The sequence below is a fragment of the Filobasidium floriforme genome (genome assembly GCF_021052385.1).
Source record: "Filobasidium floriforme strain CBS 6241 chromosome Unknown HD553scaffold_1, whole genome shotgun sequence".
NCBI lineage: Eukaryota > Fungi > Basidiomycota > Tremellomycetes > Filobasidiales > Filobasidiaceae > Filobasidium > Filobasidium floriforme.
The window spans coordinates 1080502-1097063 of NW_025763622.1; the positions used below are offsets into that span (position 1 = coordinate 1080502).

General features: G+C 53.7%; 5 protein-coding genes across 5 annotated transcripts; 2 read left to right on the forward strand and 3 right to left on the reverse strand.

Annotated features, from left to right (window-relative positions):
• The first annotated feature begins 1434 nt into the window (after nucleotides 1-1434).
• HD553DRAFT_9981 (uncharacterized protein) lies at nucleotides 1435-4993 on the forward strand. Its single transcript, XM_046184657.1, has 2 exons — nucleotides 1435-4582; nucleotides 4651-4993. The coding sequence occupies exons 1-2, from the start codon at nucleotides 1674-1676 to the stop codon at nucleotides 4733-4735; spliced, it is 2994 nt and encodes a 997-aa protein (XP_046040235.1). The 5' UTR covers nucleotides 1435-1673; the 3' UTR covers nucleotides 4736-4993.
• Nucleotides 4994-8472, reverse strand: HD553DRAFT_354098 (uncharacterized protein; the record flags this gene model as incomplete). The annotated part of the gene is made up of 5 exons (XM_046183789.1): nucleotides 4994-6169; nucleotides 6231-6345; nucleotides 6402-6708; nucleotides 6793-8360; nucleotides 8394-8472. 5 exons carry the CDS (start codon nucleotides 8470-8472, stop codon nucleotides 5251-5253), a joined length of 2988 nt encoding a protein of 995 aa, XP_046040236.1. The 3' UTR covers nucleotides 4994-5250.
• Nucleotides 8473-8641: 169 nt separating this feature from the next.
• On the forward strand, nucleotides 8642-10634 carry HD553DRAFT_302830 (uncharacterized protein). Its single transcript, XM_046178801.1, has 6 exons — nucleotides 8642-9884; nucleotides 9966-10033; nucleotides 10100-10134; nucleotides 10209-10256; nucleotides 10324-10385; nucleotides 10457-10634. Exons 1-6 carry the CDS (start codon nucleotides 8705-8707, stop codon nucleotides 10549-10551), a joined length of 1488 nt encoding a protein of 495 aa, XP_046040237.1. The 5' UTR covers nucleotides 8642-8704; the 3' UTR covers nucleotides 10552-10634.
• Nucleotides 10635-10776: 142 nt separating this feature from the next.
• Nucleotides 10777-13116, reverse strand: HD553DRAFT_10035 (putative endoplasmic reticulum protein). The gene is made up of 8 exons (XM_046176362.1): nucleotides 12797-13116; nucleotides 12601-12681; nucleotides 12425-12515; nucleotides 12103-12329; nucleotides 11972-12012; nucleotides 11875-11891; nucleotides 11206-11804; nucleotides 10777-11137 (listed from the first exon to the last, which is right to left on the reverse strand). The coding sequence occupies exons 1-8, from the start codon at nucleotides 12845-12847 to the stop codon at nucleotides 10946-10948; spliced, it is 1299 nt and encodes a 432-aa protein (XP_046040238.1). The 5' UTR covers nucleotides 12848-13116; the 3' UTR covers nucleotides 10777-10945.
• A 1153-nt stretch (nucleotides 13117-14269) lies between these two features.
• Nucleotides 14270-16455, reverse strand: HD553DRAFT_302836 (tRNA-intron endonuclease). Its single transcript, XM_046178802.1, has 5 exons — nucleotides 15972-16455; nucleotides 15301-15914; nucleotides 14991-15232; nucleotides 14791-14926; nucleotides 14270-14724 (listed from the first exon to the last, which is right to left on the reverse strand). The coding sequence occupies exons 1-5, from the start codon at nucleotides 16396-16398 to the stop codon at nucleotides 14581-14583; spliced, it is 1563 nt and encodes a 520-aa protein (XP_046040239.1). The 5' UTR covers nucleotides 16399-16455; the 3' UTR covers nucleotides 14270-14580.
• Nucleotides 16456-16562: the final 107 nt, after the last annotated feature.

Genomic DNA, 16562 nt, shown 5'->3' on the forward strand with positions numbered 1-16562 from the left:
TCAGTGGGGGAAGGTGGGCCAGAAGGAGACGATAAACCCTGATTAAGCAGGGAGCTCTCTCGTGGCGGTTTTTTGCAAGTACAGAAATATGCGGGGCTCGACATTGGAAGTTCGGACCTGTCTGCAGACGCCATTGTACCTCTGGCCATGCGCGCCCATATATTCCGATTGACCCCCTTCCTTCTGTGAGCCGCCCATCTCCTCTGGAAGCTCTCGTCCGTCTTTCCAGTATAATCACGGCGCTGCTTTTCACCATCGCCATTGAGACCACCACGATGGAGAAAAACGGGTGGGTAGATTCCGTGTGGTTGTTTCTGTCTTGCTGGGCAATGAGGCCTGCGTGACATGCCTACAAGGACCACACACGGCCATCGGGAAATTGCGGTCGGAGTGGCAGCAAGGGTCGTGAATGAATAACGATGTGACTTGTTTACAACCCATGCAGCCTACGACTGCTCCCGATCTCCCGATGCAGATCTTCCGTCACCGTCGGCAACTTTAATCTCGAGAATCTGGAACGGTCGAATGTCGACGGGTCACACGATCACACAAGGTCACGATTTTGCGTCAATGGCGTGGAACGTGGAATATCGTTCTCAGGCTCGCACAGAATCTGCGGGGTTTATGGTTTCCGATCGACCTCGGCGATTGGGGTCATCGACGTTTCGAGTTTGTTTGTCAACAAACAGGATCGCCTATCCCTCGGATGATAAGCCGATTCGATGAAGAGGTCGAGTGACGAGAGCGGGAGTGACTTCAAATTCGATATGGCCAGTATTACACTCTGGCCTCTGGTGTGCCTCGAGCGCGACTTTAGGTATCCGTGCGGACGTTGTCGATTGTTGTCCATGTACCATGTTGAATGTTCTTTGTTCTTGGTGTGATACGAGGTGACGACGATCCTCCCTGGACCTCCTGGCTTTCATCTATCGATCGGGATCAATTACGTTACACCGCATCTCGGTTCCTTGCCCTCCTTCCCCTCGCACCCTTCCGCTCGGTCGCCACCGACGACGATGATCGCTTTAGCGTCGCGCGGTCGCGTGGTTCCATGCTTCCCAGGCGGGAATCACGGCGGGGAGCATCGGAGGGGGGGAAAGGAGTGGAAAGTCGATCAACCAAAACAACACAGCATGCGGCGCTGAGCCTCGAGGTAGAGTCGTGGTCGGTCGTCAGCAAAAGGTCTCACCTTTGACATTCCCATCATCTTCCATCGACGCTCGACGTTTCATCTTCATTTCATCATTCCATCGTCGTTCCATCAATTCGATCGTTCCGTCTTTGGATATTCAGGATAGAGACGCACTCTCTCACACGTCACACTCTCTTTTCTTAACGACACGCTCGCTTGCTTTCCGACTCTTGTTTACCTACATCGCATCCCACGACCTGCACAACAACAAACAAACATACGCTCGCTTCTTTTCTCTCTGCAACATTCTACATCGCAACCATCGACATTCGCTTGACCAATCTACAACGACTTTCCACCCTCGCCTGGTCTACATCGGGCTTACTACATTGACCAGCCAGCTACCCGCACTGCCACGATCGAAACCCTGGTTTGATGTCCAACTTCTAAGGAGTATTGACAGGATCTTAAAAACGTAGAGGCAGGTGCTACCGTCCGTCTCTACCTCCACAATCACCTTCGGTTCCACCAACTACCAGGAATGACGACCGTCAACCCGCTTCAAAACATCTACGTCGATCGTTCGGCCAACATCACCCCCCGACCGCATTCTCGAAATAGACAATCTTCTTACCAACAACAACAACACCAATATCAAACTCAACAGCCCTCTTCGCAGCCCCTTTCTCATACTACACCACTACGGAACACCGTCAAGACCTCTTCTGCCGCTCAACCTGGATCCTCCACGCCACTACAATCATACACCAACAGTCCCCTTCTCGATGGCTCCTTTATCGCACCGTCCATCACCCCGGCACGACCGACTCTCGATCCTACCTCGCCCTTCGTCGTACCCTCGACCGTCAAGAATGCGGCCTTCTTCATGCAAGAACCTGCTAGCGTACAAAAGGGAATGAGGGCCAAGCTGTTCGGCCAGGGGGTCGAGGGAGGATACTTGGTCTCGCCCCAGGGAGCCACTCCGTGGAAGACTTCCGGAGTCAAGTCGGGAATGGGTGGGGGGATGTCGATGGAGGTTCATGGTGGGATCAACTTCACGCCGATGAGCGGGAGTGACCTTCATCATCATCTGGCAGGCGGGACAGACCCTTTCCTTGTAGGTCCCGAGGATACCGCGACGATCGCCAACTGGGATGGTTCGCTCTCTGGAGATGGGTCATACGCGGGCGTGAGCGGGATGGACTTGAACACCGACTTGGACGTTAGCATGGGCTTGCACCAGATGGGCGATGGGGCACGGTTCGGTTTGGGATTCGATTACCTAGACCATCACCCAACGAGTGGGAGTAGCGGAGGGAGCGGTGTTTCCAACGCCTTTGTCTCGACGCCATCTGGGAAATACCCTTCCACCCTGGGCCTGGGTTCGGGTTACGCGCCGAGCTCGAGAAAGCCGATCAACAGGTTGGTTTCCGGCTCTTCTATGCGTCCTAACGGACCCGTGTTGTCTATCCAGCCGGCGAGTTCTCCTCTGCCCAGCTTTGTACCGGGGTCGAGCACGCCTTCGAGTTCGCTTGGAAGCAATGGACCGGTGGGATTGCCAGGACCAGCGAGTAGGAGGATGATGCAGCAGATGAACCAGTCCGGGTCAGCAGCGGATAATGTGAACAACAACCAGAACATGTCGGCTCGGTCGGTCTCGTCGACGTATGAAGGTATGGCGCCTCGGCCAGGGTTGACTATGAACCGATCAGCTTCGACGTCGGCCTTGACAATGGGAGGACAAGCGAGCGCCTTTACATCGAGACCTCTGGCGAGGATGGGCGGGTTCAGGCCCGTGTCCTCTAGCGGTGTCGCCGACGATGGAGAAATGCCCATCTCGCCGCATCTGTTCCCGGCCTCCTCAATGACCCCGACGTTGAGCGAAGGTACCTCGCCAGCCTTTACATACCAATTCCAGCCCTACATCGGGACGCATCATCGGCATATCAGCGCTCTGAGCGGGACGACGATCGACACGCCCGCACTCGAATCTTCGATCCCCAGTCCAGACTTTTCGACGCATCACCATTCTCCCTTGGTCACCCCGCTCGTCGGACCGTCCTCGGCTGGGTTGTTGCCCAACAATGCACAATACTTCCCGGCACCGAATCCAGCAGAGTATCAGTTCCAGCAAAAGCTCAATGGTCTGGCTATCCAAGTCGAAGGGACAGAGAGAATGTGGGATTCGGGGCCGATGTCGAGCGTAACAACCATTAGTATGGCGGATACGATACATTCAGCTCAAGGACTGTCGCAAGATCAGACGGGCGTCCCGAACGGCTTTGTCGAACTGACAAATGACATGCGCTCGCCCCACACCCCCATTGACGGTCAGATGGGTCAACTACAAGCAGCGCAAGCGGCTGCATTCCAGGTGTACCAAACGACCGGGGATTTCAGTTCGATGCCCTTGCAAGCATACGAGATGTCCTCGAACGCTTCTCTTGAGGTACCTTCTACTGCGCACTCGACGATGTCGGATCAACAGCAATGGGCAACAGGGGAGCAGATCAGCTATCAGATGCCTTTGCAACTCTCTGCGCCTCCCACTGCGAGTCGATCGATCGTTCAATCCCAGATGCGACACGTCTCGTCGCCATACGACATTTATCCTACGGGAGCACAATTACAGCTGCAACCTCCGTTGCCTATGCCCCGGTCAGTCTCGGCTGGCTACGTTCCCGTGATGAATACTGGCTTGGGTCAGGATGCCTATGCTTCCAGTAGCCAAGGTCAGACCCGAGAGGAAGTCAGCTTCCCGGTAAACGCGAGTCTCGAAGCCACCATCAAGGGAGGAGCTTTCGGAGCGGCGGCAGCGTACCAGTCGACGCCGGGGTCCAGTATGGGCCTCATGGCTGCCGTCCTTGAAGGTGGGGACGACCGAGCTGCCAAACGTCAGCGAGTGAAATACCCGCCCGTCGGGAAACGACTCCGACCTGGACCTAAGCCTAAACCAAAGACGCCGAAATCGAAGCGGAGGGAGGGATCGAGCGCTCGAACGGTCTCCAATCCGGAGTCCCTACCATACGATCCGTTCGTGCAGATCGCGCGTACAGGGACGATCGAGATGAACTCGCAGCTGCCCAAACAACAGTTTCCCGTCCACGTCGAGCCTCAGGAACCGACTTTCCTACCCGAGGCTTCTCAGCAGGATCGCAGGTCCGAGACTCCGGCAGACATGACAGCTGCCGTCAAGTCGACCGCGAAAGCAGAAGATAGCCAGGCGGATTCGCAGGCGCCCGACTCGCAATCCAACGTCACTCGATCCTATTTGGAAAGCTGCTACATCATGTTCATGCAAGCCGACAAGGAAAGCGGTGGGGCCCCAGTCAAGCGGTACCGATGCAACATCGACGACTGCGAGCGCGTCTTTCCTCGAAAGAGCGCCATTCACAGTCATATCCAGACGCATCTTGAGGACAAGCCTTTTGTCTGTACCGCTCCGGACTGGTAAGTAGTCGATTGCGAATCCGTAATTGGCGCTTGTCTAACGATTTCCTGTCGTTTCATACTCGCAGCAACGCCGCATTCGTACGGCAACACGACTTGAGACGTCATGTTCGGATACATTCTGGGACCAAGCCTTTCCCCTGCCCATGGTGAGCATCTTACGCGGCTCCCGGCGTCATTTTGAATCGCAAAGTGACCCTCCTCTTCGGTGGTGCTGTAGTGGAAAGGGTTTCGCTCGAGGAGACGCCCTCATGCGACATCGCCAGCGAGGAATCTGCGCAGGTAGTGTCGTTCCCCTAAAATCGCTCAAGCGCAAGGCTTCGGTGGATAGCAGCTCATGAAGGGAGATGACTAGGAAGACAACATCACATTCACCCCTGTATCGATAAATTCGCTTGCGTTGCTTTCCGATCCACGTATTTCATCAGAGGGACATGTGTCGTATACCATTATACAATGGCTCAAAAAGGAATTTATCATCAGCTATTAGCGTGTAGATCGAATGTCAGGCTAGAATCGCCCCGCCCTTGACTTTGATAGGGGTTATCGATCGCAGAGGAGAACTTGCAAAACGACCGCTGGTGGCGGTCCGGTCGTCCATGTGTATCGGCAATGGCGGTGTGGTTTGATGTGTCGGTTCGGTGCGCGCGCATGTCATCTTCAGCCGTCTATGTGTCAATGTCGCTTCCGTCTGCCTTTTCCTTCCACTGGTAATGAGTATGGTTGAGCCAACACTCTGTTTTTTGGTCTCCAGGCAGCGAGATCGGCACACTACGCTGCAATAGATTTGCAAACGATTTCTGGCCTTCCTTTGTGAGGGTGGACAGGGACGGATATTGCTCAGGACCATGTTCATTGATGAAGATGGCAAGAGGTTTGCTGCCACCTTTAGCGCCGTGAGGAGCTCTATCAGGACTTTGGAATTCCGGTCGGGCTGCCGTGAGGCTAACAAAGATGTTGAGATCATGATCTGGTATCTTCGCCTTTACGCCGTCGTTGTGATCTCGGATCCAGTCTTTCTGTTTAGGTCTGTATCCCTTCCTGTCTTTGACCTGAAACACCATAGCGTCGAAAGTATCCGGATTGATGGTTGCAGATAATTCGAAGTCTTTGCTCCGATAAGCGGGAACCAGCAGATCCCAGGATGGCTGTGTAACTATGCCAATCACTGCTGCTTGGCGCGTGAAGGCTTCCATCAGTAGCAGTTTGGAAGCCGGCGATGATTCCGCGGTGACTTGATTACCAAGCGGTGGGAGAAAATGCGTGAAGTTGATCCAGTGGCATTCAGCCCAAGCGACCACATCCTTTGAAAGCTGGCGAGAGCCAAACAATTGGCGCAGGAAGATCAAGGCGTTGATGGGCATGAGGTGTTGAGGCAATGTCCCAAGCCCACGCGGCGTCCGTTTCAGTGAAGACCCCCTCCTAAGCGCTACATCCATCGAAAGAGTGAGGAGAATTTGGAAACACTCTTCGGCAGTGTCACCAGGATGCAGCGTCTTCGAATCGACGAGATTGGAGATGGCTTGGATCGCTTTTGACCACCATTCATGTGGACTGTCCTTCCGCACGCAATCCGCAACGCTTAGACTGTGGGCCTTCGTGTGAGCTCAGGCTGGGATTCATTCTGCGAATGGATCGAGTCACATACCTCAGGATCGGTTCCGATTTGCTAGCCGTCACGATACGGTCCTCGGTCACTGACAGGACGGTACGTAAGTGAAAAGCGACCTGGCCCTCGAGAAAATTGATCTCGGTTTTCGGACCTATCAAAACCAAAGGGATAAGCGGCGATGCAGAGCATACTAAAACGCCAACATACCCTGATATCCCGTAAACCTAAGAGGTAGTCGTTGAGCCACAGCGGCAATGATACCACTGTGTCTCATTCCTGATGGATTCTCGTCGATCGACAGCTTGCGATAGATGAAAGAGAGATCGCGCCCTGCGATCTGTGTAGCTGAGGATTCCCCACGAATCGACTGAAGATGCGAATCGTTCCAGACCGGTCGACCCATCTGGAAAAGATAGGATAGCAGATCCTCGTAGCTCGCTGGCTTCACGCCATTCAGCACGGATCCGTAGTCCTCCTCTGTAAGAAAGACATCATGCGGAGTTGTTGTAAAAGGCTGTATAGTGAGGTTCGCGCATAGACGGAACACTTTGTTAGCGATTTGCTGCTAGGCGCGAGTTCCGTTCGAGTGTGGCCGTACCTGTAGGAGGGGCTTTACGCCGTCAACCAGACGTGGCGACGCTTTCTTTGCCTTGGCACCGGCCAATTCGCTGATGTTATTGTTTGTATCAAGCAAGATAATCCAGAAGGAGGGTCCCTTTCGCAAATGATTCATGAGGCGACGGAGATGAACTATACGTTCATGACCCATCGAAGATGCTTCATCTATGGCGAGGAAAATGAAAGTTCCAGGCGTCCGCCTCGAAATCGGCTTGGTCTTCCCCTTCTTGGCTGCCTTCGTCGAAGGGGCGGTCCCCGCAGTCATCGAATCCCAGCGGTCTAAGATCGTTTGCATCTTATGAAAACTTTCGTCTAGAAACGCAGCCCAAGATGCTTCAAGTGGAGTGGATACAGCTCTGTCCTTTTCTGCTTCTCTGTATTGCGAAGCACGGTTCTTGATTTTGGTGAAGAAATCTTTCCTAAGGTTCTGTGACTCTATGCCAGCCGTATCAACTCGCTCGAATAGGCCGCTATTCAGCTTCGTGTCGATGATTCCGGGTAGATCAAAGTTCGGGCCCGCCTGCTCGAACTGCTCCAGACAAAGATCGTAGAGCGTCTCTACCAGCGCTTTGAGCCAGGTAGCCACCCTCGCGATGCTTTCGTGCTGTGCTGTGAGGGTTTCAGGCTGGAACGACCTTCCGGCAGCGAGGACCTCAAAGACAGACGAGTCCTGGGCTGGAGCAGAGACCGCCTGGTTTATATCATCGGTCTCACTGCTCTCGCGTATACATGTGTATACGCCAATTTCGCGCTTACATAGCTCCAGTACACTCCTCGTTTTGCCGGAACCAGAGGACTGAATGAAAGGTAGCACGTTTGCGTAGACGCTTGAGGACCCAGAGCAGTCAAGATTCCGTATATGGGCATGGAGATGTTCAACACCATGACCAACATATTCTTGTCCTAGATCTTCTAGGACCTTTTCCTGCACTGCCCTGAGTCTCTGTCTTTTGCTGCCATACTTCCTAATCAATAAGAACAGTCCAGTCCAGCTGCTGGGTCGTTCTGGCTGTGCTGTAGCGATCGCGTCGAAGTCTAGCTCATCCATCGATACCGGAAGAAGAAGTTTATGGATCTCCGGGAATTCTTCGCGATGCTTCTTGAAATATTCTTGCGAGAACAGGCCCATGATTGGTTTCCTTAGTTGCTTGAAGTATAGCTCGAGGAGCTCACTCGCGTACGACTCCTTCCAACTTTCTTGCCAATCAAGTTGGAGCATCATCGAGATATACATCTCGATCGACTTCAAATTCTTTATCATTTCTCGATCATCGGTACTACCCAGTTCCTTCAGCTTGGTCTTGATGAATTCTTGCAAGCAATCACCTTGTCCTCGATTGTAGATCGACTCGGATGAGCTCTCAGAAGGCAACGACCCACTCATGCCGTGTCGAGCGTGATCGAGTCGTCTCGAAGTATTGTATGGCACCGGACGGCAGGGTGAACGAGTACTGTCGGGGGCGTCAAAAGGACGATCCTTGGGGTCACAATGTCCAAAGAACGTGCAGATCTGTGTGGCAACCTCAATATCGCGAGAATAAGATGATGCTATTCGACCCTCCACCGCTCAAGGATACTCACCGTCTATCAGCGTTGCTGACGAACGCTGCACGTTGCTTGTTGGATGGCCTGGATGGATATCGATGGATGGCGATGGCATGGTTGGATGATTCAACCTCCTGCGCCTGAGCCCTCGTCGGCACGTGGTTCGGTGATGACGTAACCAATTACGGCAGAACCTTTCAACCGGCTGTCCTCGTACCCCACCAACGTAACACGCTGTGCACGCTATCAACCTATGCAACCTATGCAACCTACCCGTTATGTCAGAGAGCTATCACCAACATAATCCATTGTAGACACACTCGAGACACTTCGTCTAGCTTTCAGCTATGCTCCGACCCATCCTCGCCCTCACTCCCCTACTCGTCATCGCGGGGGCCATTCCCACACCGCTCGAACCTCGAGTCCTCCTGATCACTCGCGAACAACCTCAGCTCTCCGACCTACCTAGCTGCCTTCACTCGCTCGGTAGCTACGGATCTGTATCAGGGTCGGACCAGGTATTCCTAGCTTCCAAGTCGTGTGTGGATGTAGAGTTTGAAAACCTGGCGTCTGGGCTGGTGGAAGGGTCGATGATCCCGCTCGACATGGATCAATCGGGATCCGCTGCGTCGACCGAGTCCGAGTCGTCCTCGAGGCGTCTCTTTTGGCTCGGCGAGGCCGGGGTCCAAGGCAAAGTCCATGTCGAGGGTATGGACTCTCCATTACTCGGCGTATTTGAGGACGTTCAGAACAAGGCCGACTCGCTCGCCGGCCGATCAGGTCTCGTTCAGACCGCAGCTCAAAGGATCCTCGACGTCTTTGCTGGTCGAGCTCCCGTCCAGACCTCGCAAGTCGAACGGCTGTACGAAACTTCCCACTCGGTCATCTTCTCTGCCAGTGACCGCTTGGTGCCCATCCTCGACACCCTCATCCCTTCGCACCTCAGCCTCGTCGCCCTCCCCGATCTCAACAACCTGGACTCGGGCCTCACCAACGCCTTTACAGGCTCTGTTCGCAAAGACCTCGTCGACAACCTCGCAAATCTGACCTCCCAACTGAAATTCTCCCCCAAGATCGACCGCATCCTCAACGAAGGTCTCGACGACCACCAACTCGTCCGGGATGTCAGGTACCTGACCGGAGAATCTAGCGATCTTGTCTCCCGTCACAGCTTCACCGGCGGAGCCCGACAAGCCGCCCACTGGATCAGGGATATCGTTCAACATACCGGAGCGGAATGCTTGCTCGAACCTTTCCTCCCCGGTTTCGCTCCGAACGTCATCTGCACTTACCCTTCCCTCATCCAGAACGCTACGGGGATGACGATCATGTCGGCGCATTACGATTCCCGAGGATCGTTCGGCAAGACCCGGGCTCCCGGTGGAGATGACGATGGTTCTGGTTCTGGCCACTTGTTGGGCATCGCTAGGGCTATCGGGAAACAGGGTGTCAGGTTCGAGAAGCCTGTCGTGTTGGCGTTCTTTGCGGGAGAGGAACAGGGCTTGTTGGGAAGTCACGCATATGCCAGTGAGTGCCGCAGACATCGTTCTTGCCTTTGTTGCCGCTCGGATTGTTGATCAAGTAACGATGTCGCCTGCCGTCGATCAGGACAACTCTCGAGCGAGAACGCGACCGTACTCCTACAAGTCCAGGCGGACATGTTGGGATATCGAGTCGTGCGTCTTTCCCTCCTTGAATTTGTCTCGACTATCTCGTGCTGATGTCAAGTGAGCCGTGTACAGGCCAACGAGCCCCGTCAACTTGGGTTGCCCGCAACGTGAGCATCAACCAGATATGTATTACCGGAACAACAAGGGTCCATACTGATGCGCTTACTGATTTTGCATACAGTATCGAGACCCCCGAGGCTAGTTGGCTGATCGGTAACTTGTCTCAAATGTGAGTTCCATCAATGGCATGATGACACCATGATTGCTAATGGTTGCCGATCTGCACATCTTGATAGCTACTCCCCGGAACTTGTCGTTGGGAGGACGGCCGCTTGTTGCAGCGACCATCAGAGCTTCCGTGAGTCTAGATCAGGACAGAGGCTCGAACGCCCTATAGTGCACTGCTGACTCTCGAACCATCGATTGCAGTGGGCTACAATTTCCCGGCTACCCAGGTCTTTGAAAGGAACGACTGGATCGCCGACCCCGAATACCACAGCTCGGGAGATCTTAGCATGAGGTAAGGACATTCGGAATCCAACTTGGTACCTACTCGGCTGACACGATGAATGATCGAGCATTACAGGGACAACTACGACTTTGACCAGATCTCTGCGATCTCTCGAGTCGTGTTCGCCGCTCTCTTGACGGTAGCAGGATTCCGAACCGAGTAAGGGGATCTAGATGGGCTCGTCATCTAGATCTGTATGAAAGCTTCTTTCACGCCCGGACGTAGTGCTTCGTGTATTCTATGCTGTAGAGGCCTGAGTACAAGGCTGTGATGATATTTGCTGACTGTAATTCCATATTGTACATGCATGCGATTTCGTGATCGTGGCGATGGAATGAGGGGTATCGGGTATGACCTCGGAGTCCTGGCAAATGATACGGAACGATGACTACGCGAACGAGTGAAGATCAAGGATGCAGAGCTTGCACGACCACGAGAGCTGCCGACACCGTGAGACTGATCAGAGGGGTGGCGATGTGGCTGACGAGCAAGGTCTGAGCGACGACCGAGGCCGTCTCTTCGCTCGCATCCGACATGGAGACGATGGCGGCCAGCGAGAGTGCAGAAGGTCCAGTTGGTGCAAGGATCAACATAAAGTCCTGCAGAGAGGGGAAGACGGAGAGATCAATACTTGTACCGGGTATCCGCGTACAAACGTCCTACTCACAAGAATAGGATCTTTCTTGATGTAGTCTCCCAACAGCTTGCGGGACGCGACTACTAAACCACACGACACGCCGGTAACAATGAAGAACCGGTAGAGGAACAAGTACGCTACGGCTCCGACGGGTGGTCGATGTCCAGCCTTGCTGTACAGCTGGCTACCCAGGATCAACGTCTGTAACGAAGTATACAGGTCTCCCAAGTTTTCCACCGATTGTTCAAAGGCCGAGAGCACGCCCGAATCGTCGAACAACGAGTGTCGTAACCACGGAATCAGGCCAGAGATGATTGCGAGCACTCCACCCCACATCGGAGGATTCATGAATGACGTAGCCTTCTTGGCCAGGACGACTGCGGCCCGGAAGACGCCCTTGGACACCGCCTTGGCCTTGTTCTTGTTCAACAACGGCGAGGTCTCGTTGTTCTCGACCGAAGGGTATGGCTGGACGTTGGGATAGTCGGGCTGGGGGTTGGACGGTCCGTGCGTGTGATCGTCCCATTCTGGGAGCTCGGGCATGCTCTTGGGGATCTCGGAGATGGTGGATTCGAGCCAGAGTTGCGGGTTAAACGGTTCGCCATTGTCTTCCTTGGCCTCGAGCATGTCTGTCGGGATGTAGACCAGGCAGTCAGCGATGCTGTTCGAGCGAGACTGGATGTGTGGTGGATTACTCGCAAGGACCGATTGCAAATCTATCCGTCCATCATCGAGTTTACCGAAATCAGCTCGTTGAACCCTTATTGATTGTGCCGATACAGGCATTCGTACTGACCTGACCAGGTTCGACACCAAGGCATTGATCAATAGGTAAACCTAAGCAAGCCCAGCCGAGCTACCGTGTCAGCCTATCTTCTGACAATCCCCTGTCTTTCTTCCCTCCTTACACCGCGACGCTGCACTCACCTTGCCTCGAGCTAAAACCTCGCTCATCTCCTCTCCCTCTCCTACAAGACTCTTGAGCGTCCCGATCTTCCCTAGCGCTTGGAGGAGCAACAGCGGCAACGATGTAGCATTGTTGAAGATCATGCACGGTACGATCCATTGTGGGAAACCAAAGAGCTTGACCCCGATGAAGCCGAACAGCCAGGAGATGAGTTGGTAGGCCAACGAGAGGACGACGACGATCCAGTCTGTCGAGGGGTATGGAGTAGCGGTTGGCAGAAGGAGTCAGCTGACCTGGAACATGACGATTGGAAGCTAGAAGAGAATGAGAGTGGAGACTCACACGATTCGAGGTTCTTGGGCGTGGCCAGAGGTCCGATTTGGGAGAAGAGCAGGCATGGGAGAAAGATCTTGACGCAGAGCTTGCTCACTCCCTGCAGAAAGGCGGGCGTAGAACGAACGAGGGTCAGGGTTTGCTCTAGCTCTCGGATTCATGCACCGATGAAGGTCGAAGCTCACATTTTCCGTTTTCCGATCCACAAAGTCCGAGCGTCTCAAGTAATATCCATATCCGAGGATCAAGAGCACAGTCACCGAGGCCTACAATCAAAACAGGGAGGGTCAGGATGATTGTACCCTCGAAGTCGGTGAGGGAATACCTCCGTTGACCGATCACCTCGATGGCATACGAATGCCAAATGAGCAGCGGACTCACCTGGAGGGCGGACAAGGTAGTTGTCCCGAACTGTTTCACGTCGACGCCCATGGTTGATAAGGCTCGTATGGCTGCGGATCAGGTTGTGCACGCACGATGATGGAGGTGTGAAAGCTGCGCAACTCGTCGACCCTTTCCACTTCATATACCCGTATCGCTATCCTCGATCAGCTGGACGAATGGAAAGATACGCGGGGGACGGGACGAGCGAGCGAGCGAGGGAATCTGACGAATCTCGATGACCTCATCGCCAAAACACACTGGAAACAACCCCTTCGCCCTTCGTTTCCCTCTGCCCAGCTTTTCATAGACGACAAGCTTGGCGGAGATCCGAACCTTGGTCCCTTTGGCCGCCCTTCTGACACATCTGATCATATCCACCGGCAGCCGTGAAACCCAGATCGACGGGGTCTCACTTGGCATGCACAGAGTCTGCCAACGCCGAAGAGCCCAACGCGCAGGGCAAAAATCTAGAAAAGGTGGCTACATGGCTTGTGTCCAAGGCATATGGGCATCAGTCAGCACTAATCACCTCGTTCGACGTCTTGCGAGTGTGCGGGCGGCGAGTACTCCTGACCGTTGGGGATCAAGTTAGCATCCAGGCCACAGAGAACGTAGATTATCACACAGGTGTCGGAAGCCACGGGCCCGTCCACACAGAGATTACGTTGCGGTATTTGATAGGGGGGAACAGATGATGGATTCCTGTTTTTGCAGTTTCGAGATGTTGCGTTTTTTTTTTTCCTTTTTCTGCGCGACGTGGCTGTTTCAAAGGTCGAGCCCTTAGCAAACCTGAAACATGGTGATGGCATGATTGTACATAGCTTGTACAACTTCAAAAAGGCGGTACAAAGTTGTGATGTGAAGCGCATCGAGACGTACCCAATTCTCGCACATCTGATCTAACATCTCAGAACGCAAATGGTGATTAATTGACTGGTTGATCCTGCGTGGGGACATAAGTTGATGATGAATGACCAAACAACACACCATGGACGACGGATTTCATCTCCTGGAATGCTTCCCGGTGACATCTCCTTCACTCAAACAGAAAGATAGAGCTATTATCCTTTGTCGACGGCGCATCGTAACTGGTGCGTCGTTAGAGCTGGAGTGAGTCGCGAATGTGCATGTTCGGGGGTAAAGATTTCCATGGCGACGACTGGAGAAGCGAGGAGACACGCCTGTAATTTTTTGCACACCTCTTTGCTTATCCCTTTTGCAAGCCAAAACGCTGCAGATGTCTTCAGAGAGGTGTGAGGGAATTCATCGAGCCGTCCCGTTCACCTGGATGCATTACCAGTGTCAGCGCATACAACTTCTGTGACTATATTTCAGAATTGCGATCGAGCCAGTCCTCATCGCCTCGATATCGCAAGATTTGAGGCTAGACCGGCGGGACGACGGAGCTGAGCCACCACGATTATAGCCTGATTTGGACAGGTCAAGAAAAGAACGATATACCAATCTCTCTGACAGGAACAAAAGAAACCCTCGGAATTGTGGTACAACCGGTGGATCCAAATGTAAGATCGTAAAACTCGCATTCGAGTCACACATCGTTGCTGTTACTGCAAAGTCAACCTTTCCTGAAAGATCGCATGGTACTTGCTTGGCACACGGAATTCGTTGCATACAGTATGGTATGTCTTCGCTGCATTACATTCGCGCAGACTCTATGTCAGGCGCGGTTGAGATTTCTCGTAAGAAACAAACGCGGATTTCGTGCTCGATACACGGTGGTCGAGAAACCACCCTGACCTTGCCGTCGCCCCGCACAGGCCCTAATCCCTCATCCGGGCGGGAACGAAGCGACGAATAGTCACTTCCCTGACGCTGTATCGTCCGAGCAGATTGACCGGGTTCTCCAAATCCTTTGCCGTCACCGTGTCGTTCGAGTGTATCGTCACGTAGCACAAAATCAGGGTCTGCAAGATGATGGGCGTGAGTTCGGATTGTGGGAACGTAGATATCTGACAAATGAATAAGCCAACCTTTTTCACTTGCGTATTGACTCGATTGACCGTGTTCAACCATTGCCAAGTCATCGCGCCGTCGTTGGGCAGTGCAAAGGGACTTTTTGACGCCTCAACCTGATCTGCATAGTGCGGCATGACCAGTACAGCGAATCTATGTCTTGAATAACTTAGTCGCTTGTCCTCGGCTTCCCTGTGCTGCCAACAGCTCGACTCACTCGGCATGGCTGAATACCAGACCTCTTTTGTATAGCAGCCAGTCGACGCAGAATTTGATACCAGTCTTGACGACCCAACCTAGTGACCGATAGTGATGATATGCGACATAAGACACCAAGAACGGGTTGTCGGGACGCATAGCGATTTCGTCGGCTGCAGACCTGGCAGGACCGAGGTTCCTTAAAGGGTACGGTAGCTCGAGAGCCGTCCGCAACAGGTCACGGGGAGGAATCACGGCACCCTGTCATCCACAATGGCCTGATCAGCTCGGCGTCCACTTTTGAGTACGAAATGAAATGGCACGCTTACAGTCTTTGGATGAACCACGTGGAGACATCCTATAGCCCAGGACAAGAAGAAAGCCTCTTCGAGATTGAGCTGCAAGTGCTCAAAGTCTTGCACTTCGATGGGTGGGAGCGGTTCTCGAGCGGGCTTCTCGTCTGCCTTTTCGACGTGTGCTATCGGCTGGCCGGTAGCAGCAGACTGTTCGCCCACAACCGTCTGATCGACTGGGGCGGCAGCCGGTGTCCTCTTCTTCCCGACTCGCTGATCTGGTCTGGTCGGTCGCACCAGAAATGTCTGAGGGGTCAGACGAGTCTCTCCTTCAGGCAGAACATGTGCGTATTCATCCACGGTCGGGATAAAGGTCGAATTGACCGTCGTCATCACATTCGCTCGCGGTCCCGCCTTCGGTGTTGATGCCGACGTCGACTGGACCGAAGGGGTGGTCGAATCAACCCGGTGAAGAGATTCCCCAGCCTGATCTGTATGATTGTCATTGACAGCAGAAGTGCTTGCCAAGGTCTTCCCCGTCAAGATTGCTTCTGCTGCTAGTGACGCATCTAACATCGCCTGAGCTCGGTCTCTCTTGAACTGTTTTCGCTCTTTTCTTCGTAGTGCTGTCACCTCCTCCGATGTCAACCCTGCAAGACAGTGTTGTCAGTCAAGCTGGTCCCGAGAATCGAAACCATGACACCAACCTCGTCCGTCGCGCTCTCCTTCCAAAGCCTTGGCCCGTCTGATCGCCCAACTTAGATCGCTACGACTCAAGTTTCCTTTGCCAAAGAACCCCCTCTCGAACAAGATCTCACGGTCCGCTTTATTGGTGACCCATACCGACCGAGTCAGAGGATCGTATGTTCCGGTGCACTGCGGTCGAATGGGTCCGGTCGAGTACAGGTACGACTTCAAAAGGTAGGTCAAGCCGTGAGACACTGACGAACTCGTCTCTGCAGGACCGCCAAAGTCTCTTGAAGGCGGCTCGATGTAGTCGGGATGGAGAGGCGAGGTCGGCAAAAGGATCGGCAAGGGAGTACCGAACTTCTGGTTGTTGGCCTTGAAGCGACCATAACCACCCCCCTTTCCGCCTCGAGGTGCCCGATTCGTGCTGGCTGGCGGTGCGCTCATAAGTCGAATGGCCTTCGGGACGGAGGTATCAGTTGTCGTGATGTGAAAATCGCAAAGGTCTACCTAAGTATGGTCGGGATGAAGTCGATGCGATTGACTGCCTCGACATGCTCGCTCCCCGAAATATGTCCTCTCAAGGCAGCGCGGAAGCTATTTTAGGAGAA

Coding starts and splice junctions, on each gene's coding strand:
- HD553DRAFT_9981 (XM_046184657.1), top strand. CDS start 1,674: ATGACGACCGTCAACCCGCTTCAAAACATCTACGTCGATCGTTCGGCC. Junction 4,583..4,650: donor GTCTGTACCGCTCCGGACTG/GTAAGTAGTCGA, acceptor TCATACTCGCAG/CAACGCCGCATTCGTACGGC.
- HD553DRAFT_302836 (XM_046178802.1), bottom strand. CDS start 16,398: ATGAGCGCACCGCCAGCCAGCACGAATCGGGCACCTCGAGGCGGAAAG. Junction 15,233..15,300: donor ACGTGGTTCATCCAAAGACT/GTAAGCGTGCCA, acceptor TGTGGATGACAG/GGTGCCGTGATTCCTCCCCG. Junction 14,927..14,990: donor CTGGTATTCAGCCATGCCGA/GTGAGTCGAGCT, acceptor TTCAAGACATAG/ATTCGCTGTACTGGTCATGC.
- HD553DRAFT_10035 (XM_046176362.1), bottom strand. CDS start 12,847: ATGGGCGTCGACGTGAAACAGTTCGGGACAACTACCTTGTCCGCCCTC. Junction 12,682..12,796: donor CTACCTTGTCCGCCCTCCAG/GTGAGTCCGCTG, acceptor TTTTGATTGTAG/GCCTCGGTGACTGTGCTCTT. Junction 12,013..12,102: donor AGGTTTTAGCTCGAGGCAAG/GTGAGTGCAGCG, acceptor GGGCTTGCTTAG/GTTTACCTATTGATCAATGC.
- HD553DRAFT_302830 (XM_046178801.1), top strand. CDS start 8,705: ATGCTCCGACCCATCCTCGCCCTCACTCCCCTACTCGTCATCGCGGGG. Junction 9,885..9,965: donor GGGAAGTCACGCATATGCCA/GTGAGTGCCGCA, acceptor GCCGTCGATCAG/GACAACTCTCGAGCGAGAAC. Junction 10,135..10,208: donor CAACTTGGGTTGCCCGCAAC/GTGAGCATCAAC, acceptor TTTTGCATACAG/TATCGAGACCCCCGAGGCTA.